This window comes from Bidens hawaiensis, unplaced genomic scaffold (assembly GCF_021521415.1).
Source record: "Bidens hawaiensis isolate Kalapana, Puna unplaced genomic scaffold, B.hawaiensis_p1.1 tig00014913_1, whole genome shotgun sequence".
In the NCBI taxonomy this organism is placed as follows: domain Eukaryota; kingdom Viridiplantae; phylum Streptophyta; class Magnoliopsida; order Asterales; family Asteraceae; genus Bidens; species Bidens hawaiensis.
Genome location: NW_027492324.1, coordinates 98,798 through 117,202, shown reverse-complemented (window position 1 = coordinate 117,202; position 18,405 = coordinate 98,798). Strand labels below are relative to the sequence as shown.

The window sequence follows — 18,405 nt, the reverse complement described above, 5'->3', positions numbered from 1 at the left end:
AAAAAAATCTTCGTGCCCGTTTCGTTTATTAAACGGACGAAGATAAACGAACTTCCCACCTGACATCCGGTTTGCTTACAACTTTAGACAACATAGTCTGCCTATAGAGGAACAACACGGCTATTCGAATTTACAGAGTACGGTGTCCTAACACACAAGAAAATCACCATTCAAAAAAAAAAAATCAAGTGTGTATATGAGTTATGAGAGTAAGTCTTCATATAACCCATAAAAAAGCAGGTTAAAAGAACGTTTATGAGCAACGTTACCGTCACACGTACCAAAAAAAAAGACTAAGAAGCAATTTGAGGATGGCACGTCAGCTTTCTTTTGTTGTTTCTTATCTATACTCTCTAAGAAAATGCTACAAGTTTTGCCACTTGTCAGTTCTACTTTAAAACTCACCATTTTTAACAAATTTATAATAGTAAAATAATAGTTACCATTCTTAAAATTTATACTTCAAAATTTGTTAATTTAATATTTACTTCATATTTTTTTTCAAACATTTTGTTTTTCTAATTATCTTTTACTTTAAAATTGTTTTAAAGACTATTGTACAACGAATGTATTAATAGTGTTTAACGAGTTTATTGTTTATTGTATACTGATTATTTATTAAATATTGTATTTTCAAGAACTACTCGTGTAATACACGGGCCTCAAACTAATATATTTTATATCGACTATAGATAGATGTTTAAGGTCACAACGTATTTTTTTTTAATTTTTTATAAAAAAAAAACCATAAGTCTATTAATTAATGTTTATAAGTCTTTTTGTTCCGGTGGATGATTATACCATGAACATAGTTTTTATTTGACCAAACAAACAGGAGAATGTATGAAGGTTAAGTTTATAAAAACCAGTGTGGACTGCCTTGCCTTAACTATGGAAACCTTGACGGCATATGTGAAATTAGTCGACTATTCATATCTTTGATAAAATTTTTGTTATGAATTATGATCCAGCCCGATTCAAGTCCGATCCAGGCCCAAGTTAAGAGTTAAAAAATAGGCCCAACCAGGTAAAGAGCGGTGATATAAGGAGTAAACGAAGAATAGCATATGTATGAATGAATTTGTAGAAGAAACTATGTTCTCTCGTCTCCTCTTGTAATAGGATTATGTTTTCCCATCTCTTTCTTGTAACCAATTTTTTATGAATTAATTAATTACGAACTGATTACTCCATAGATCTCTCATGTTGATTGTTAGTTTTATCGGTTTACTTCAATTTTCATATGATACTATGATAGTGCTTTTTATATGTTACAAAATTATTTATATAAATTGTCATACAATTGTATTTGTATTAATCATTTAAAATTGTACCTCTTAAAGCCATTAATTGAGACGTGTATAGAGAATCATCGGTTTTGATTGTTAAGAGATACACGGGAGTAACAAGAATTACAAACATAGTGATATTATTTACTTTCTCACGATTAATAATTTGTTAAAGATTATATTTGATATCAACTAGTAATTTGGCAACACACTTTGATTAGACATGACAATTTATGATACAACCCTTTAACATGGTATCACTTGGTATCTTAAGGAGTTAAACATGATAGTGTTTAGGATAAATGAGCTGGATACAAACCATAAACCACCTATGTAAAATTTTTACATCACAATAAGACACGAGCGATGCTAACTGGATTACATTCGCTGGTGGTTGCTAATAATACGGTGGAGGTGTTTTTTTTTCAAGCCAATACTTAAATATCTATTATCAAATACTTTTTAAGTATCAGCTACAGCAACAAGAAAGTCGCCAACGATCTCACGCATATAACACATCCATCTTAAAAAATGGAACCAATATATGCTTGTAAATGTTAAAAAAAAACTATATTATTTTAAACCCTTTAAGATAAAAGGTTTTGGTTCAACCATTGTGTGAACATATATTGAAACATCGCATAACTATTAACCATCATATTACATTGCTTAAACCTACTTTAATGGATGGGCTAATTGCTGTTAATGTTGCACCCGAGACATCATGAATAACGTATCAAACATCATAAGTTTCATAATGAACAATGTGTGAGGGGGTCTCATTTTAATATCGTAGCCATTACATGGTAAATATTGATTGATTCTTTGGTTCACCTTCTTTTTTCTTTAACAAACTGCACCAAATTTCCTTCTTGTCCGGGACTGAACCCATCAAAGACCTCTTACCTAAGATGATTGCACCTCTATCATGTGAGCTAGTCCCACAGTGTCTAATAGTGTTTTTTGTTATGTTTATTTGCCATGTTAGGCTAATTGTATGGGCTGCTAAAGAGCTGGGCTTTGGAGTGTAGTTGAATGTTGATGTGTGGTCGAGTTTGGTATAGTCAAAAAGAGTTATGAGAAACAGTTGCTTGCATTACACTTATCAAATTTCTTCTTTTCACTCTCCTTGTTTTGCTCATCATTGTGATGTATGTCTACATTTAAATCTTTAAGAAGGTTCTTATTGATTGTTTTGTATCTTTACATTTGTAGATCTGGTTTTGGTCAGATATTTTCTTAATTCATGGCATTCTTGAGTTTATGTGGTTCAATTATAGTTTCTTGACATATAACATGGAGTATGAAAATGTATAATGGTTTCATGAATCTGTTATAGTTTCTTGACAAGTTCATGTTAGTGTTTAGTTTGTTGCTTGCAAAGTTTAGTTTATTAACTCTATAAATAAATTATTACCAAGTTAGAGTCTTATCATTTAGGGTTATTGTAGTTAGACTGTGAGTTATTTTTCTAATTTTAATAAAGGGAGTTTTCTATTAAATTGTGTGTCTTCAGTTATTTGTTCAGTGTTCTTGATATCGATTCAAACCTTTTGATCGTGTTTGTAAATAGCCTAGATCTCAATGATTTACCAATGATCTCAAACTAAAAATGATAGAAAATCACCACAAGATTGTTTATCATTAGCCATTGATGATGTCTAGTGTATGTTTTATCGATAGACATGACAAAATATCCCACATAAACTCCTTCACGCACAATTTTAACACTTTTAAACTCTATCGTAAACCGCCATAAGAATCTTTTCATACTGTATTATATACCGACACATAGAGAAAAGTTCACTCAATCTACTCGTTTTGTTTGATCCGTTTTGTGAAATAACTATTTGATGAACGATAGCCAACAATACTTGTAATGATAGGTAGGTTTTTAAATTCTTATTTGTAAGACCATGTGTAGTGGTGGAGAGGGAAAGTGCTCCACCGCCCTCTTCATTGCCTCGAACCCTTTTTGTTGACCAAAATCAACCTATTTCATCGCTTTCTATAAAACACCCAAACCATTTTTTCTTCCAAAGTGCCCAATAGCGTCTCGGGAGGCGGTGTGCCCGACACTATGGGGCTTTTTCGCCCTCAACAACGCCCCATTACATTTGGCGTAAGGAGTCAGACATATAAATAAAAAAAATAAACTATGGTTTTCGTCCCTTTGATTTGTTTAAACATGTGGTTTTATTCCAATAGTTTCAAATTTGTGATTTTCGTACGTGTGGTTTCATTTCACTTGCATTAAACCCGACTACACTAACCCCGTTAATTATGGTCATTAAACCCATCAGCGCACCCCTCACATGAGGATTAGTTTGTCATTCCCACCAAATACACTCCAACCCCTCACGAGATGGACCTTGCAAATTAGGGTTGCGGATTATATTGGGAGAAAGATGACAAAAGTGTTAGAAAACTAAAAAAGGTAAAATAAAAGGATAAGCTAAATCATCATTTCCTTTTTGTATGAAGATTGTGACAGCTTTATGATTTGTGAAGTCAAGGACCGTTGGAAGCTATTCAAGGATATTGTTCAACTTTAATGCCTTTGATTGTATTTCCTTTTTTTGTGAATGTCTCCTCTATATATTTACCTTGTCTTTTGTAACAGATTACACAAATCAATATACATTTTTTTGATATTTCAATCTCAATATGGTATCAGAGCATATACGATCTTAGGATCAAACTACCCATCATATACCTTTTTTTCAGCCGATCAATTACCACCATGACCGACAACAATGATCTTGCTTTGCTAATCACCAATATTCTCAAAAATAGCCTCAACAACCAAACCCAAACCCAAAAACAAAATTTGTCTGATAGCTTGAAAATCAGCCTCATGCTTAACAGCCAAAATTAAGCCATGTGGGCTCGAATGATTCGAGTAGCGATAGGGGGTAAATCAAAAACTCTTTTGAGTCACCTCTCGGGAAATCCGGCACCACCAGACCCAACCGATGAAAAATATGAACAATGGGAACAAGATGATTTAATCGTGTTCTCATGGTTAATACAAAATATCGAACCCGCTTTAGCAGCTAATCTAACCGAGTTTCCCACATCAAAAACACTATGGGATGCATTGGCTGTTACTTATAGTAGCGGAAAAGACAAACTACAAACCTTCGATCTCCATGTCAAGGCCAACGGCATAAAACAGAATGGCTCACCACTTGAAGTTTTTTGGATCACTATGCAAGGTATTTGGGGAGAAATTGAAAGAAGAGATCCAAATCCAATGACTTGCAACCTACAACAAACTCCGGTCAGAACAGAAGCTTTTCCAGTTCCTAAACGCCCTTGACCGACAATATGACACCATAAAGAGGGAGATACTCCGGTGTGGCGGCAGGATTGGTTGCCAACGGGTCACACAGATCTGGAGGTCTAGGTTATCCGTCGAAAGGGCGAATAGGTCCGAACAACGGATCATCATCCCGGCTCGACAAAACAAAATTGAAATGCAATCATTGTGGTATGATGAAACATACCAAAGACGAGTGCTTCGACAAGCTACCCCGAGTGGTGGAACGATGGGCACAAAAAAGGCGAAGCCGCTGCGGTCGTCGGACACACAGCGGCCATCGGCAGTAACCAAACACGAAGTGGCGGAGACCAGCCAAACGGCGGCAACGATCAGCCACGAGGCACCGGATTTGGTGGAACGCATATTGATGGAGGTAAAGGGTTTGAGATATTATTCTCAAGCCCTTCTCTTTTTAGTTTTAAATATTTTGACAATAATGTTATAAAATTATTAAATAACCACCTTGAAGAGTAATATTCATGATACTGGTCAAAACAATTTAAAACATTCCCCTCGTCAAAACTCTTTTTTTACAAAACTAAGGAAAATGAAGATAGTGGGGTATCTAAAACTAAGTATACATTAAATCATGTACAAGCTAATATGGTACAAACAAATGGAAATACAGAAATATTTTGGATATTCGATTGTGGTGCTATCGATATCATGACGTATGACCTGTTTGACATCGTTTCAAACTCTAAACCCAGCATCGACCATATCAAAACCGCCAACGGGGGAATAGTTCCCGTAAAGGCAGGGGGAACTATTGAAATATCCCTAACTTTAAAACTCTCAAACTATTTGTATATCCCATCATTATCACATAAACTATTATCTATTAGTCATGTGACTAAGGAATTAAATTGTACGGTCTTAATGCATCCCACATTTTGTATCCTACAGGATATCAAGACGGGAGCGATCATTGGGCATGGCATTGAACGCCAAGGATTGTACTATGTGGAAGAGGTGACTCAACACGGTACTGTGATGCTAGCTCATGGGACTACAAACAGAGAAGCGTGGTTGTGGCATAGAAGATTGGGGCATCCTTCCAACGGTTATTTGCATCTTTTATTTCCTAAATTATTTCCTTCAAATAAACAATTAATTTGTGAAACTTGCGTTTTAGCAAAAAGTCATAGACATACTTTTAAACTAAATAGTACAAGAGTTAATTCTCCGTTTTCCCTTATCCATTCGGATGTGTGGGGACCGGCAAAAGTTATCGGGGGACAAAACTTTCGTTTTTTTCGTACTTTTTGTTGATGATTGTACTCGTATGACATGGATTTATTTTCTAAAACATAAATCCGAAGTTTTTGATAAATTTACTATGTTTTATGCCATGATACAAACACAATTCAAAACCAATATCCAAATTCTTCGGTCTGATAATGGTGGGGAGTTCTTAAACGATTCAATGAAACAATTTTGTCAAACAAAATGAATAATTCACCAAACGTCTTTCTCCCACACTCCCGAACAAAACGGCACCGTCGAAAGGAAAAACTGCATTCTCTTAGAAATAACTCGATCCCTCTTGATTGAATCTCAAGTTCCTAAATCTTTTTGGCCTGAAGCTCTCGCCACTGCCGCGTATCTTATTAATCGCCTGCCAACAAAAGCTCTTGAGCTAAAAACCCCTCTTCAAAAACTTTCTGAATTTACAAAATTACCACCCGACCTTACTTTACAACCTCGAATATTTGGGTGCTCCGTCTTTGTCCACATACCCAAGATCAATCGAACCAAACTTGACCCATGTGCCGAAAAATGTGTATTTGTAGGCTATGGTGTAAACCAAAAAGGGTACCGTTGTTATAATCCCAAAAGTCGTCAAATTTACACTACCAAGAATTGTGATTTCCTTGAAACCGAATTTTTTTATATTTCCCGTCATAGTGGTCAAGGAGAGAGTGATTATGACACACTGAGTTGGCTAAAATGGGTTCCAAAATGTGTTTTATCATCCGAAGAAGTCAATATCAGTATCTAAAATGAGTCACCCACTTCACAACAATCTGGACCAACAATTAGTGTTTCATACCCAAATCCTCCTGACTTGACGTCCAAGGTAAGTGATTATCAAACATGTGAAAATATAATAGATAAAGAGATTCATGAAACTCATGAGAGCCAAAATATTGATATATCTAACAACAATGAAACAGAAGAACGAATAGTGCAGGATGAACAAGATGAGTCACCAACACAAAAAGTAAAAAGATAAGAGGAAACAGTCGAAAAATATGCTCTACCACCAATATCTAATAGAGGAATTCCAGCAAAACGATACTCCCCAGAAAAGCAGTCTAAATCTTCTAGGTACCCCATGTAACACCCCGACCAAAGGCGGATTATACATCGGGGCGCCACATATTGTTTCATTACTCGTGACACTATTGGGTGTCAATATTTAATAAATACATTCATTCGCGCACACGCAAAGTAGACAGAAGATAACATAAAGCAACATAAATCAATATATTATAAATTATAATACTCGAACAACAATAACTTGTCTTGATACATTTTAATCTAGGTCCAAAATAAAGAAAACTTCCTACGTGTCCACAAGCTCCGAAACAGTTACTGCAAACCTGAACATGTGTTAAAATAAACGTCAAACACTTGCGTGTTGGTGAGAAATCAAGTTTAATACAATACATAGATAACAATAAATCTGCGCGCAACACGTGTATGTCTGGTGTTTAACAAGGGTGCAATCAGATTGTGATCAAGCCTAAATAGATCATAGTTCATAGTTCAATCCGTGCTCCCAAATGAGCACAAAAACAAGAAAACATCTGTGCAAGTGTAAACAAAGAAAACCGTAAACGATAGGTCTCCGGTGTTCATCTAATGGATCCATGAAAACTTCGGAATAGGCCGAACAAAGCGGTTAATGATACACACATACAAATAAACAGCCAAGTAAACGTCCTCAACACATGGGATACTGCGCGACTAAAGTTCATAAACAAGTTTAAGACTCTAAGTTTGTATGAACACATGAACATCCCAAAACATTAAAAATAAAAAGGGATTAGATACGAGATTACTCACTTGATAAACGGTGCGGTGTAAGATAAAGCAAGAACCAACTCTTAACAAGCAAAGTTATCCTATAATTAAAGATTATCGTTTTAATGATTTGTTTTAATGTCTTGATTATAAGTTAGCATAATTGATAAGTAAATTATTATATATAATATATATTACCGGAAAAGCAGGGCAGAACATGGAGGAAGACGGAGGCAGAGAGGGAGGCGACAGAGGATCAACGGCAGAGAGCAAGGAAGAACAGGAGAGTTTAAGTGCTTTGTGTGTGTAGTGTTAGGAAATTAACATTATTATTTATAGGGAAACCCTAGGGAACACAATCCCTAGAAAAGGGGAAAAGATCTCAAAAAGCAAAAGATTCCAAAAGCAAAAGATATCAAAAGATATGGCAGCTGCAAGAAACAAGGAAAAGCTGACAGGTAGCAGTAAACAGGCATGGGCGGGTCAGATAAAGGTACTGGTCAAGCATGGAAAAAGCAGATCTCAAAAGATAATGTCAGTCACTTTTTCTGTCAACCAATGGGGTTGGTGCGCATGCTGCGCCAAAAGTGGCTTTTCAGACATAAGATAGGTCAGGTCAACAGCACAGAAGATAAGATATCAAAAGCAAACAAGCAAGTTAAAACAGAAGAAAGGACACAAGACAGCGCGAGAAAGTTTCGAGCGCACGCGCGAGAAGATTCGAGCGCACGCGCGAGAAAGCTGCGCGCGAGAAGGCTAAGGCGCGCCGCGGGAAGAATCACATTTCTTAGCGCGCCGCGGGAGGAACTACAATTCCTAGCGCGCCGCGGGAAGAACTATAATTCTTCGCGCGTCGTGGGATGAACTACGATTCTTAGCGCGCTGCGAGAAGAACTACAAATCCTTAGCGCGTCGCGGGAAGAACTACCGTTCTTAGCGCGCTGCGAGAAGAATTACAATTCTTAGCGCGCTGCGAGAAGAGTTCGTCTCGCGTATCGCTGGAACAGATGGTCATCACGCAGGCTTCCTTGTAAGGAGTCTGGCGCGTGGAGCTGCGCAGACAACCTTAGGCGGGAAGAAACAAAGGACAAGGAGAGTTAGGAGAAAAAGAGGGAAACAAGGCTTAAGGGCGGAACGACGGCAAGAGAGAGAAAGAGGCGGGACGGCAACAAGAGGGAAAAGAAGGCGGAAAGAAAGAGAGAAAGAGGCGGGAAGGAAAATATATTATTATTATTAAAAGTAAAATATAAGTATAAATAAATATTAAATCATAAAAGAAAGAGATCGGATAAGGGAAACGGGTACCTGGGTCGGGTCGGATCGGGGCAGATGTCACACCCCATGGCCAACATAGCTGAAGGAAACTTTTACAAAGAAGCCATGGCCTTCACAGCATCCCTTTACACTGAACAAATCCCAAACTCTATAGAACAAGCCCTAGAATCAAAAAATTGGAAGGATGCAATGGAGACAGAAATGAGGGCATTAATAAAAATGGCACATGGGAAAGGTGTGATTGTCCACCAGGAAAGAAACCCGTAGGATGTCGATGGGTCTTCACGATCAAACATAAACCAGACGGAACTATTGAAAGATATAAAGCACGATTAGTGGCTAAAGGCTATACCCAAACATACGGGATTGACTACTCAGAGACATTTTCTCCGGTAGCCAAAATTAACACAATCCGGGTCCTTTTTTCGATCGCTGCAAACGAAGGATGACCTCTTCTTCAATTTGATGTTAAGAATGCCTTTCTACATGGTGAACTAAAAGAAGAAGTATATATGGAAGCTCCGCTCGGATTCATAGAAAATTTCAGGACAAAGGAAGTATGTCGGTTGAAAAAATCTCTCTATGGACTTAAACAGTCTCCCCGAGCTTGGTTTGGCAGATTTACTTTAGCAATGAAAGGATATGGATTTCGACAGAGCAACTCCGATCATACACTCTTCCTTAAACACAGAGGTAAACTTGTGACTTGCTTAATTATATATGTTGATGACGTGATCATTACAGGAAATGACGAGGAAGAAATGAAGAGGTTGAAGAAAAGGTTGTTTAAAGAATTCGAAATGAAGGACCTAGGAAGAGTAAAGTACTTCCTCGGAATTGAAGTACTAAGGTCTACACAAGGTATCTTTATATATATCAGAAGAAATATATACTTGACCTTCTAGCTGAAACAGGAATGATCGACTGCAAGCCTGCCGAAACTCCTATGATGGTCAATCACAAGCTTCGTATGGAAAAAGGAGAATTGGCAGACAAAGAAAGATACCAACGCTTGGTAGGAAAACTGATATACCTCTCACATACTCGTCCAGATATTGCATATGCCGTAGGGGTAGTTAGCAAGTTTATGCATCAACCTCAACTAACTCACATGGAAGCAGTGTGGAGGATTATCAGATATCTCAAAGGGACAACAAGCTATGGAGTTCTCTTTCAACCAAATAAACACCTAAATGTCGAGTTATATACAGATGCAGATTGGGCTGGAGATAAAGGTGATGAAAGATCAACATCAGGATACTTTACCTTGGTTGGTGGAAATCTAGTTACATGGAGAAGTAAAAAACCAAAAAGTGGTAGCTTTATCTACCGCCGAAGCAGAATTCCGAGGGATTGCACGAGGCGTTACTGAAGTTCTATGGATACGTAAACTTCTGACTGAAGTTGGGTTTCCTCAAAATAAAGCCAGTAGGATCATGTGTGATAACAAAGCTGCAATACAAATTTCAGAAAATCCAGTTCAACACAATCACACAAAGCATGTGGAGGTTGATAGGAATATTATCAAAGAAAAACTTGAAGCAAGAATTATAGAACTGCCGTTCGTTCGTTCAGAAGACCAATTAGCCGATATATTAACAAAAGCTGTCAACGGGAGGATCTTTAGCAATTATCTTGACAAGTTGAGCATCGGAAATCCCACTGCTCAACTTGAGGGGGAGTGTTAGAAAACTAAAAAAAGGTAAAATAAAAGGATAAGCTAAATCATCATTTCCTTTTTGTATGAAGATTGTGACAGCTTTATGATTTGTGAAGTCAAGGACCGTTGGAAGCTATTCAAGGATATTGTTCAACTTTAATGCCTTTGATTGTATTTCCTTTTTTTGTGAATGTCTCCTCTATATATTTACCTTGTCTTTTGTAACAGATTACACAAATCAATATACATTTTTTTGATATTTCAATCTCAATAAAAAGTGTCCCTCATGTGAAGGGCACGCTGATAGGTTTAATGACAAGACTTAATAGGGTTAGTGTAGTCGGTTTAATTGCAAGTGAAATAAATCACATGAAGAAAAATTACAAATTTGAAACTATTGAAATAAACCGTCGGTTGCCGACGTCTAGACTAAACCGCATTTTACTCTAAAAAAATATATCTTTTATAACATACAACTAAAGGTTTCCTTTGTTCCCGGAAAGAACATGTTCTCAATAGTCAAAAGATGAAGATGAATGGACGTATTAGTTTAATCCCCATGAGCCCATGCATGCTTCAATGTCAAGCATTACACATTTATTGACGATCTAGATCTTCGTGCACTAGTTAAGTTATTCAATTGTTATCGACCACTGGCAGTTAATTTCAATATTTTAAATTTTAATTGAACATGCCGGATGTCGAAAGCATAATTATTAATCGTCCTGCCGACGATATCTCAGAAAGTAGTAATGCTTATCACCGACATCGAAACGTGATCCGACGGTTGACAATCAAAGCGTGTGGACCGTTTTTCTACTTGAATTTTAATTTGGTGCCGGAGACTTTCCTACATATTAAAATTCTACTCCACTTCGTTTACACATTACGACTTTCTGCAATTGGAAACCATGTATAATTGCTTCTGCTAGCACTTCCACAATTCGAATAAACTTCATTCAGGTCAGTTTAATCTTATCTTCTTATTCCTCATATCGACCGCATGTATAACATTTTCCACCTATTATACCAGCCCTATAAAATATTATACGGCCCATATGATACGTGGAAAAGGATTTACGGACCGTATACAAATCATTTGTATAAAACTAAAATCAAGTTTATTTTAGTTTTATACGAGGAGCTGTTATACAAATCATTTAAGGTATCCTGCAAAAGTTACTCTGTTACAAAAACTTTATTGAAACTGACTAATGCCTATAATGTACTATTCTACATCCGCCACCCTTTGAAGTGACTAAATGCTCACTAATTGTTATTTACAGATATTAAAATCACAATGAATTTGACAACCGGTGCACAGCAACCCGCCATGTCACCAAACCAACGGTCACCAACAACCACTAACCTACAACAACCCTCACTAGCAAAAGACCATCTAACCTCCCTCAAAAGAAAACGATTCAGACGAATCAAAAGCGCCCCGATATCCGACTCATTCCCTTCACAACCCAAATCAACCAGCTCACTTCCGCGCCCCAAATCTGTTTTTAACTACCTCCATCCAAGTTACAGAAAAGTAGCCATCATATTATGCGTCTACTTAGGTTCGGGTACACTTTGTTTTTACCTTCTTAGACACCAGATCAACGGCAAAAAAACAAACAGTGTTCTAGATTCAGTTTATTTCACAGTTGTCACAATGACTTCTGTTGGTTATGGAGATCTTTTCCCGGGTAGTAACCTTACAATATTACTCGCCTGCTTATTTGTCTTCTTGGGCATGCTTCTTATCGGGCTCGTTTTAAGTAAAGCTGCAGATCTTTTGATTGAAAAACAAGAATTGCTTTTTGCGAAAGCGTTTCATATGAATCAAACAGTTGGTACTGCAGAAACACTTAAAAGAATGGAAAATAATAAAGTTAGAAACAAGTGTATTCTGCTAGTGGTTTTGCTGGTGGTTCTTATGGCGGCTGGGACTGTGGTTTTGGTGGCGGTTGAGGACTTGGATTTTGTTCACGCGTTTTATTGTGTCGTGGGGACGATTACGAGTTTGGGTTATATTGATAAGTGTTTTTCGACGAAAGGTGGGCGGGTTTTTTCTCTGTTTTGGATATTGTCGGGTACTATTTATTTAGGGCAGTTGTTGTTTACTTTTGCTGTGTTGCATACTCAACGGAGACAGAGGTCGTTGGTGAAATGGGCTCTTAAAAGAAAGACTACACCTGCTGATCTCGAGGCTGCTGATCTTGATGATGATGGTGTTGTTTTGTAAGTATTAGAAACCATTGCATTCTTCAAATATTATTAGTGAATGGTCTGTTGTGACATGAACCTGACATAAAAATAAACTAGTTTGGGTGTCTATATTGATTATTTATGGGTTGTGTTTGGGTTGTTCTGGTTATAAACCCGTTAGCAACTCGTCTTGTTTAAACTTGGGGTTGAATATATAAGACTGTAACGTATAAGTTTATCCTATCGACATGTTTTACCCAATAACGGTGTCCCGTTAACTTGGTCAACCTGTTTACAATCTTTTTAGATAAATAGGTAACACATATTGAGTCCTGTTTACAATCTATACAGCGGTCGGACCCGATTTGAAAATGGGATGATGCCATATATAATTTATAAATTTTACATAAAATATATTAACGAAATTTAAACAGTACTTTACATCACTGTTTTTTTGTATTGATTTACAAGATTAATAAAGTATGAAGCCTTAAATAAACAAAACATAAAATTTTAAGTAGGGGCTAGACCTAAATGATATTTTATAAGGTAAAAAATACAAAATAATTGATATCTGGTCTGAACACTTGGTCAAAATGTGTCCTTTTCCGGTCCGACAAGCCAGGCTGGTTATGAGAACACTGATGTCCGGACCGGAACATCTTAGTCATCATGCCTTAAGAAAAGAATTTAACCTGTCAGTCTTGTCCGGTTTTCATCCTTTATAAACTATAGGCTTTTTTGTTTTGATGATCTGGTAGGGCGGCGGAGTTCATCCTTTATAAATTAAAAGAAATGGGAAAGATCAGCCAAGAAGACATGACACCAATTATGGAGGAGTTTGAAAGGCTTGACTTTGGCAAAACAGGCACATTGACTGCATCTGGTGTTCTGCTTTCACAATCTTCGTGGTACGACCCAAACGCGCTGCTTACGCAAACATCCATCTGATGTTGCACATGAAACAACTACAATCATAATTTGGTAATTAACTGTTTTATTAGTTAAATATAGTTCGTAATATACTAATTTATTTATTTTATTGGAAAAACGTATATCAATTGGATGGCACGTTGGATAATCGTGTACCAAAGCTATTTGCTTGTACTTTGTTGAATATCATCATCAAATTCGTGTTATAGTATCTTTTGTACCAAAGCTATGTGTTTGTACTTAGTAGAAAATCATCATAAAACTCTAGGGTGTTAAAATGGGACATGGGCTTGTATTAGTAGGTTGTAGCGTTAAATGAGACATAAACTGAAATCGTTTCAGATACATGAACCTAAACGCCAAATCAGTTTTCACAACCAGATACCAACTTTTGCTGCGTATTTAATCTCTTAAATGAAGTAGAATTTTCCAAAACAATATGCTATAACATATGTTATACATGTAGCTGCTAGTATTGCCATACTATAAAGGAAAGGTGATGCCATTGGCCATTTATGCAATATGTTTTAGAAGTTCAGGAAATCTTTCATTTTTTTATACTTTTACATCAAACACGCAAAATTTTAAACTCAAAACAACAAAAACGGCGAAAGTTACATTTTGGAATAGATTATATAAAACATCATTTTAAAGAAACTTTTGGTCCAGTAACCAGTTCAAATACTCATTACAGTCACGCTTCTATAGAGGTCGTCTCTTTTCAAACTCTGACTCGTGACAATGAGGGTCCAGCCAATCCCTAGAATTCTTGGAAGGATTACCATGCATCTTGCTACCACCAACAAGATCCCTTATATTTTCAATCTTATTTTCTCGACCCGACCCACTAATTTTCTGATCAGCGTCCTTCAATTTCTGCTTGAATCTTTGTTTTCGTCCATACGAGTTCACGTCTTGTTTTGATTGGGACGGTGGAGCTCCGTGAGGCCCAAGATATATACTTTCTTCCTTTTTAGCCTACACAAACGTAAAGAACTTAATCTTGATAAATGTAAACTAGAGGTGGGAAAATGATTGGTCAGCTGGGTTGGGTAATAGGTCAAAGTGGGTCCTGGTCGAAATGCGCGATTTAGAAACAGGTTGGATTAAGCAGACCCACAAACACTTTTTTTTTCTTGGATTTTACATTTAGTTAATGTATGATTGGAAATTTTAGATTCATAATGTTACAATAATAATCTAAGTTAGGATATAAAGCTACTTAGGGGGTGTTTGTAGGGTGCAAACGAGTTTGAGCTTGGATCAATAAAAACTTGAAATGAGCCGAGGATTTTCGAGCTCGAACCGATCATCAAATAAAGCGCGTTTAGTTATTGAGCCCACACTAGAGCCTTGTGTATTTTTAAGTTTTACCTCTTTTGGACTTCTATGTACTCAACACTTCACAGCCAAGCTCAAGGTACTATACGAGCTCAAGCCAAGTTTACGCTTGTTTAAGTTTTTTCTCAAAATATATAAACATAAAAAAATGTATATAAATTAATTAATAAATATTAAACGAGCCGATCACGAAGCGAGCTCAGGCTTTAACAAACAACTCAAGAGCAACGCTCGAGCCCTCGTAAATCAAAACGAGCTCTCAGGTGTTTGGGATTTGCTTACTACCTCACTAGAAGTTTACAACTGCTTGTTTTTTGACCTGAGAACTAACTGCTTATTCAAAACAGCCTATTTTACTCGCTAATACGTACATAAGCAGTGTAGATAACAAATCCCTATTCCTAAACACCCTTCAAACAGCTTATTGTTATATTATATAAATCTTTTTAAAAAAATCATTAAAAAAACAACTTTAGAAGCAGTCCCAAACACACTGTTAGAATGTTTTATGCATTTAATTACATTTAGGGTGACGTTTGACCCGTTTCTCTTTCTACCCTTTGTTACGACTAAACCATTTGGCCCGTTACAGGCAAAGTAAAGTCCTGACTAAACATTAAACGAGTCAAAATTTCGAGCTCTATGTACAATAAACACAGATAGTTCAATAACTTATATTAAAAAACTTAGCAACTCACTTCGCTTGTTTGTTTTGGATCTTCTACTGGCGGATCATTTGCTGTGGTTTGATTCGGATCTTCAATTCCCAGACTCGGGATTACAAAGTCATCATTATCTGACCAAAAACAGTATGACAGACAACAATTAGGTTATTAAACATTTGATCAATAATAACAACACAAAATATCACAATTGGTACACATATAACAGAACTTTCATCAAATGCTGCTAATCACACTTGGCTAGTCTTATAATAAAAAAGTTTGATTCTTGATTTAAAACATATAGCAAATCCAATCAACAAAACAAATGGATCTTTATAAACAGTAAGGGTGGCAAACAACTATTACAAGCCCTAGAACAAAATTACAATACATTAATCGAAAATAAAGCACAAGCAAACTATGAAGATTTGTATGATTTACCCCACTCGTCTTCTTCGATAGTTGGAGCGTTTTGCACAGATGGATCCATAAGATCATGGAATTTGAATTGCACAGAGCACAAATTAAGTTGAATGGAATAATATAAAGTAATCGATTTGGGAATTTGATTCAGGTTCTGGAATTGATCCGATTGCAAATATAGACACGACCCACGGTTAAAAGAAAAGAAAGATAAACCCTAGAAAAATCTCCACCTGGGATTTTCTAATATGACTTGACCCATCAATGCGCATTCGGTGATGTGGATATCATTGGACTATTGTGTAAAAACAAACAAGCTTGAGTTCGAAGTTAACCATTATATTTGAAGGGATACTACGATGATGTGTCGTGTTCGTATCATTAGAGCTGCTTATTTTATCAGTTTCTTCTTAGGGCTATCTAGGGGTGAGCAACAAACAGTTTAGAACCAGAACTGAACCAATGCCTCAGAACCACTAACGTGTGTTACCTTACGATTCTCGATTCTCAGTATAAGTATTAAACGTTTACCGGTTCGGTTTTGGGTAAAAACGACGGTACTAGACATGGATCCGAAGAACCGGAATATTAAAAAGTTTTTAAATAAATTTAGCAATCCTCATTCTTTATAAGGTTACTTATTAACCGACATCCATTCAATAATATTTTAATTCAAATCTTTTTTCTATGCGTCAAATACCTAGCAGCCAAGATAAATTTTGATTCAAGCTTTTAAGGTAATATAATATAAAATGATATGATCTTCCTTTAATTTATCAACACTAATGATTTATTTAACTTCAACAATTTGGTTTTAATAATAAATATAATTGATATTCATGTTGCAATCTAAAGTAATTTTACCGTGAAAGAAAACAAACAATTATATAAACTTGTTTTTCAATTTGCAGATTTTGCATAACCCATTTGATAAATAAACGACCAAACCGGTTATGGCACATAACCGATTAACGAGAACCGACTTTACTGGTTTTAGAACCGAATCGGTTTACTATAATAGGTTCCAGTTCCGGTTATTTTCCAGTCACTTTCGGTTTCGATTCTGGTTCAGTTCTCGCGGTTCCGAACTGTTGCACAGCCTTTGGGCTATCAATTGAGGTGTGGTGTAAGACTAAGAGGTATACATCTCTCAACATCATACTCCTCACTCGTCACATCTCACTTTTCCCCCCATCATTCAACATCACCCTTCAACATCCTTCAACCTAAGAGCATTCACAATCCATTCCCCATCCATATCCCTATAATTACACTACAAAACACTACATTTTTTTTCCTGTTTAATTAAATAATAATTTTTATACCTTTATTATTACAGTTTTCTCTCTCCTCTACTCACAACCTACTTAACAAATATTAAAAAATAAATAGGGGCAAACAATGTTCCCTAAATGTTTCCCCAAATTTACAAAAATCACTACATTTCTCTCTCCACCCTATAATTTACACTCACAACCATTCAAAACTCTACCTTATAATTTACCAATCCCCCTCACATAATTATGGGGGATGGGTTGGGAATGCTCTAAGGGTATACACAATTTCCTCATTCTCCATTTTCTATTTTTTCTTATTAATACAATTTATATAATTTTGAATATACTCCGTACGTAAAATATTTCTTGCTATATTACTTAATAATATTCTTGGTAAACTTATAAACACTATCGTGTATCATTCTTTCAGGCATTTGAAGATACTCGTCCAAAGCATCATGAACCGTGATGTATGCCATTACATGAATAAAAATATCTGTATCATTGGATGAAGAAGAATAATTTATTTTGAAACTTTGTTGTTTTGGTTGAAATAGGTTTCTATAATGGTTGAAATGGGTTTGTTTTTGGTTGAAATGTATTGTATATATATGTATGTATTGGATTGATTTCTTTGAGAACCACTTTGAGTTTTAAGAAATCGAAATAACTCAACGTGACAATATATATTTTTTGAATTTTTTTACACATGTGTAATAAGTAAGTGTAAGTAACGTAAAAAAATTACAGTATTTTTTTTAAACACCGAATCGACTTATCATGTGTAACTAACATTTAAACTTGTGTAATTATCAAGAATATTTATTCTCTCTCATGATTCATTTTTTAATCAGATTTATTCTCAGCCACATATTTCATATCATTTATTTAAATGTGCGGTCCATATTGAGTTCTTAAATTTCTTACAACTCATCAAGTTCTCAAAAGATCTCTTCTTCCATGTATGTATATATATATATGCCAACGG

At 36.0% G+C, this 18,405-nt stretch overlaps 3 protein-coding genes across 3 annotated transcripts; 2 read left to right on the top strand and 1 right to left on the bottom strand.

The window, feature by feature from the left end:
• Positions 1–4,170: 4,170 nt before the first annotated feature.
• On the top strand, positions 4,171–4,611 carry LOC143548121 (uncharacterized). Its single transcript, XM_077039370.1, has one exon. It carries the CDS (start codon positions 4,171–4,173, stop codon positions 4,609–4,611), a length of 441 nt encoding a protein of 146 aa, XP_076895485.1.
• A 6,836-nt stretch (positions 4,612–11,447) lies between these two features.
• LOC143548128 (two-pore potassium channel 1-like) lies at positions 11,448–13,811 on the top strand. Its single transcript, XM_077039375.1, has 3 exons — positions 11,448–11,542; positions 11,866–12,811; positions 13,540–13,811. The coding sequence occupies exons 2-3, from the start codon at positions 11,880–11,882 to the stop codon at positions 13,727–13,729; spliced, it is 1,122 nt and encodes a 373-aa protein (XP_076895490.1). The 5' UTR covers positions 11,448–11,542; positions 11,866–11,879; the 3' UTR covers positions 13,730–13,811.
• A 441-nt stretch (positions 13,812–14,252) lies between these two features.
• Positions 14,253–16,317, bottom strand: LOC143548127 (uncharacterized). Its single transcript, XM_077039374.1, has 3 exons — positions 16,159–16,317; positions 15,751–15,848; positions 14,253–14,689 (listed from the first exon to the last, which is right to left on the bottom strand). The coding sequence occupies exons 1-3, from the start codon at positions 16,205–16,207 to the stop codon at positions 14,414–14,416; spliced, it is 423 nt and encodes a 140-aa protein (XP_076895489.1). The 5' UTR covers positions 16,208–16,317; the 3' UTR covers positions 14,253–14,413.
• Positions 16,318–18,405: the final 2,088 nt, after the last annotated feature.

Bases quoted from the DNA above. Each gene is read 5' to 3' on its own strand.
- LOC143548121 (XM_077039370.1), top strand. From the start codon at position 4,171: ATGTGGGCTCGAATGATTCGAGTAGCGATAGGGGGTAAATCAAAAACT.
- LOC143548127 (XM_077039374.1), bottom strand. From the start codon at position 16,207: ATGGATCCATCTGTGCAAAACGCTCCAACTATCGAAGAAGACGAGTGG. The intron at 15,849-16,158 runs GTAAATCATACA...GTTTTTGGTCAG, and splicing joins TATCGAAGAAGACGAGTGGG to ATAATGATGACTTTGTAATC. The intron at 14,690-15,750 runs GTGAGTTGCTAA...ACGTTTGTGTAG, and splicing joins ATCCAAAACAAACAAGCGAA to GCTAAAAAGGAAGAAAGTAT.
- LOC143548128 (XM_077039375.1), top strand. From the start codon at position 11,880: ATGAATTTGACAACCGGTGCACAGCAACCCGCCATGTCACCAAACCAA. The intron at 12,812-13,539 runs GTAAGTATTAGA...ATGATCTGGTAG, and splicing joins GATGATGATGGTGTTGTTTT to GGCGGCGGAGTTCATCCTTT.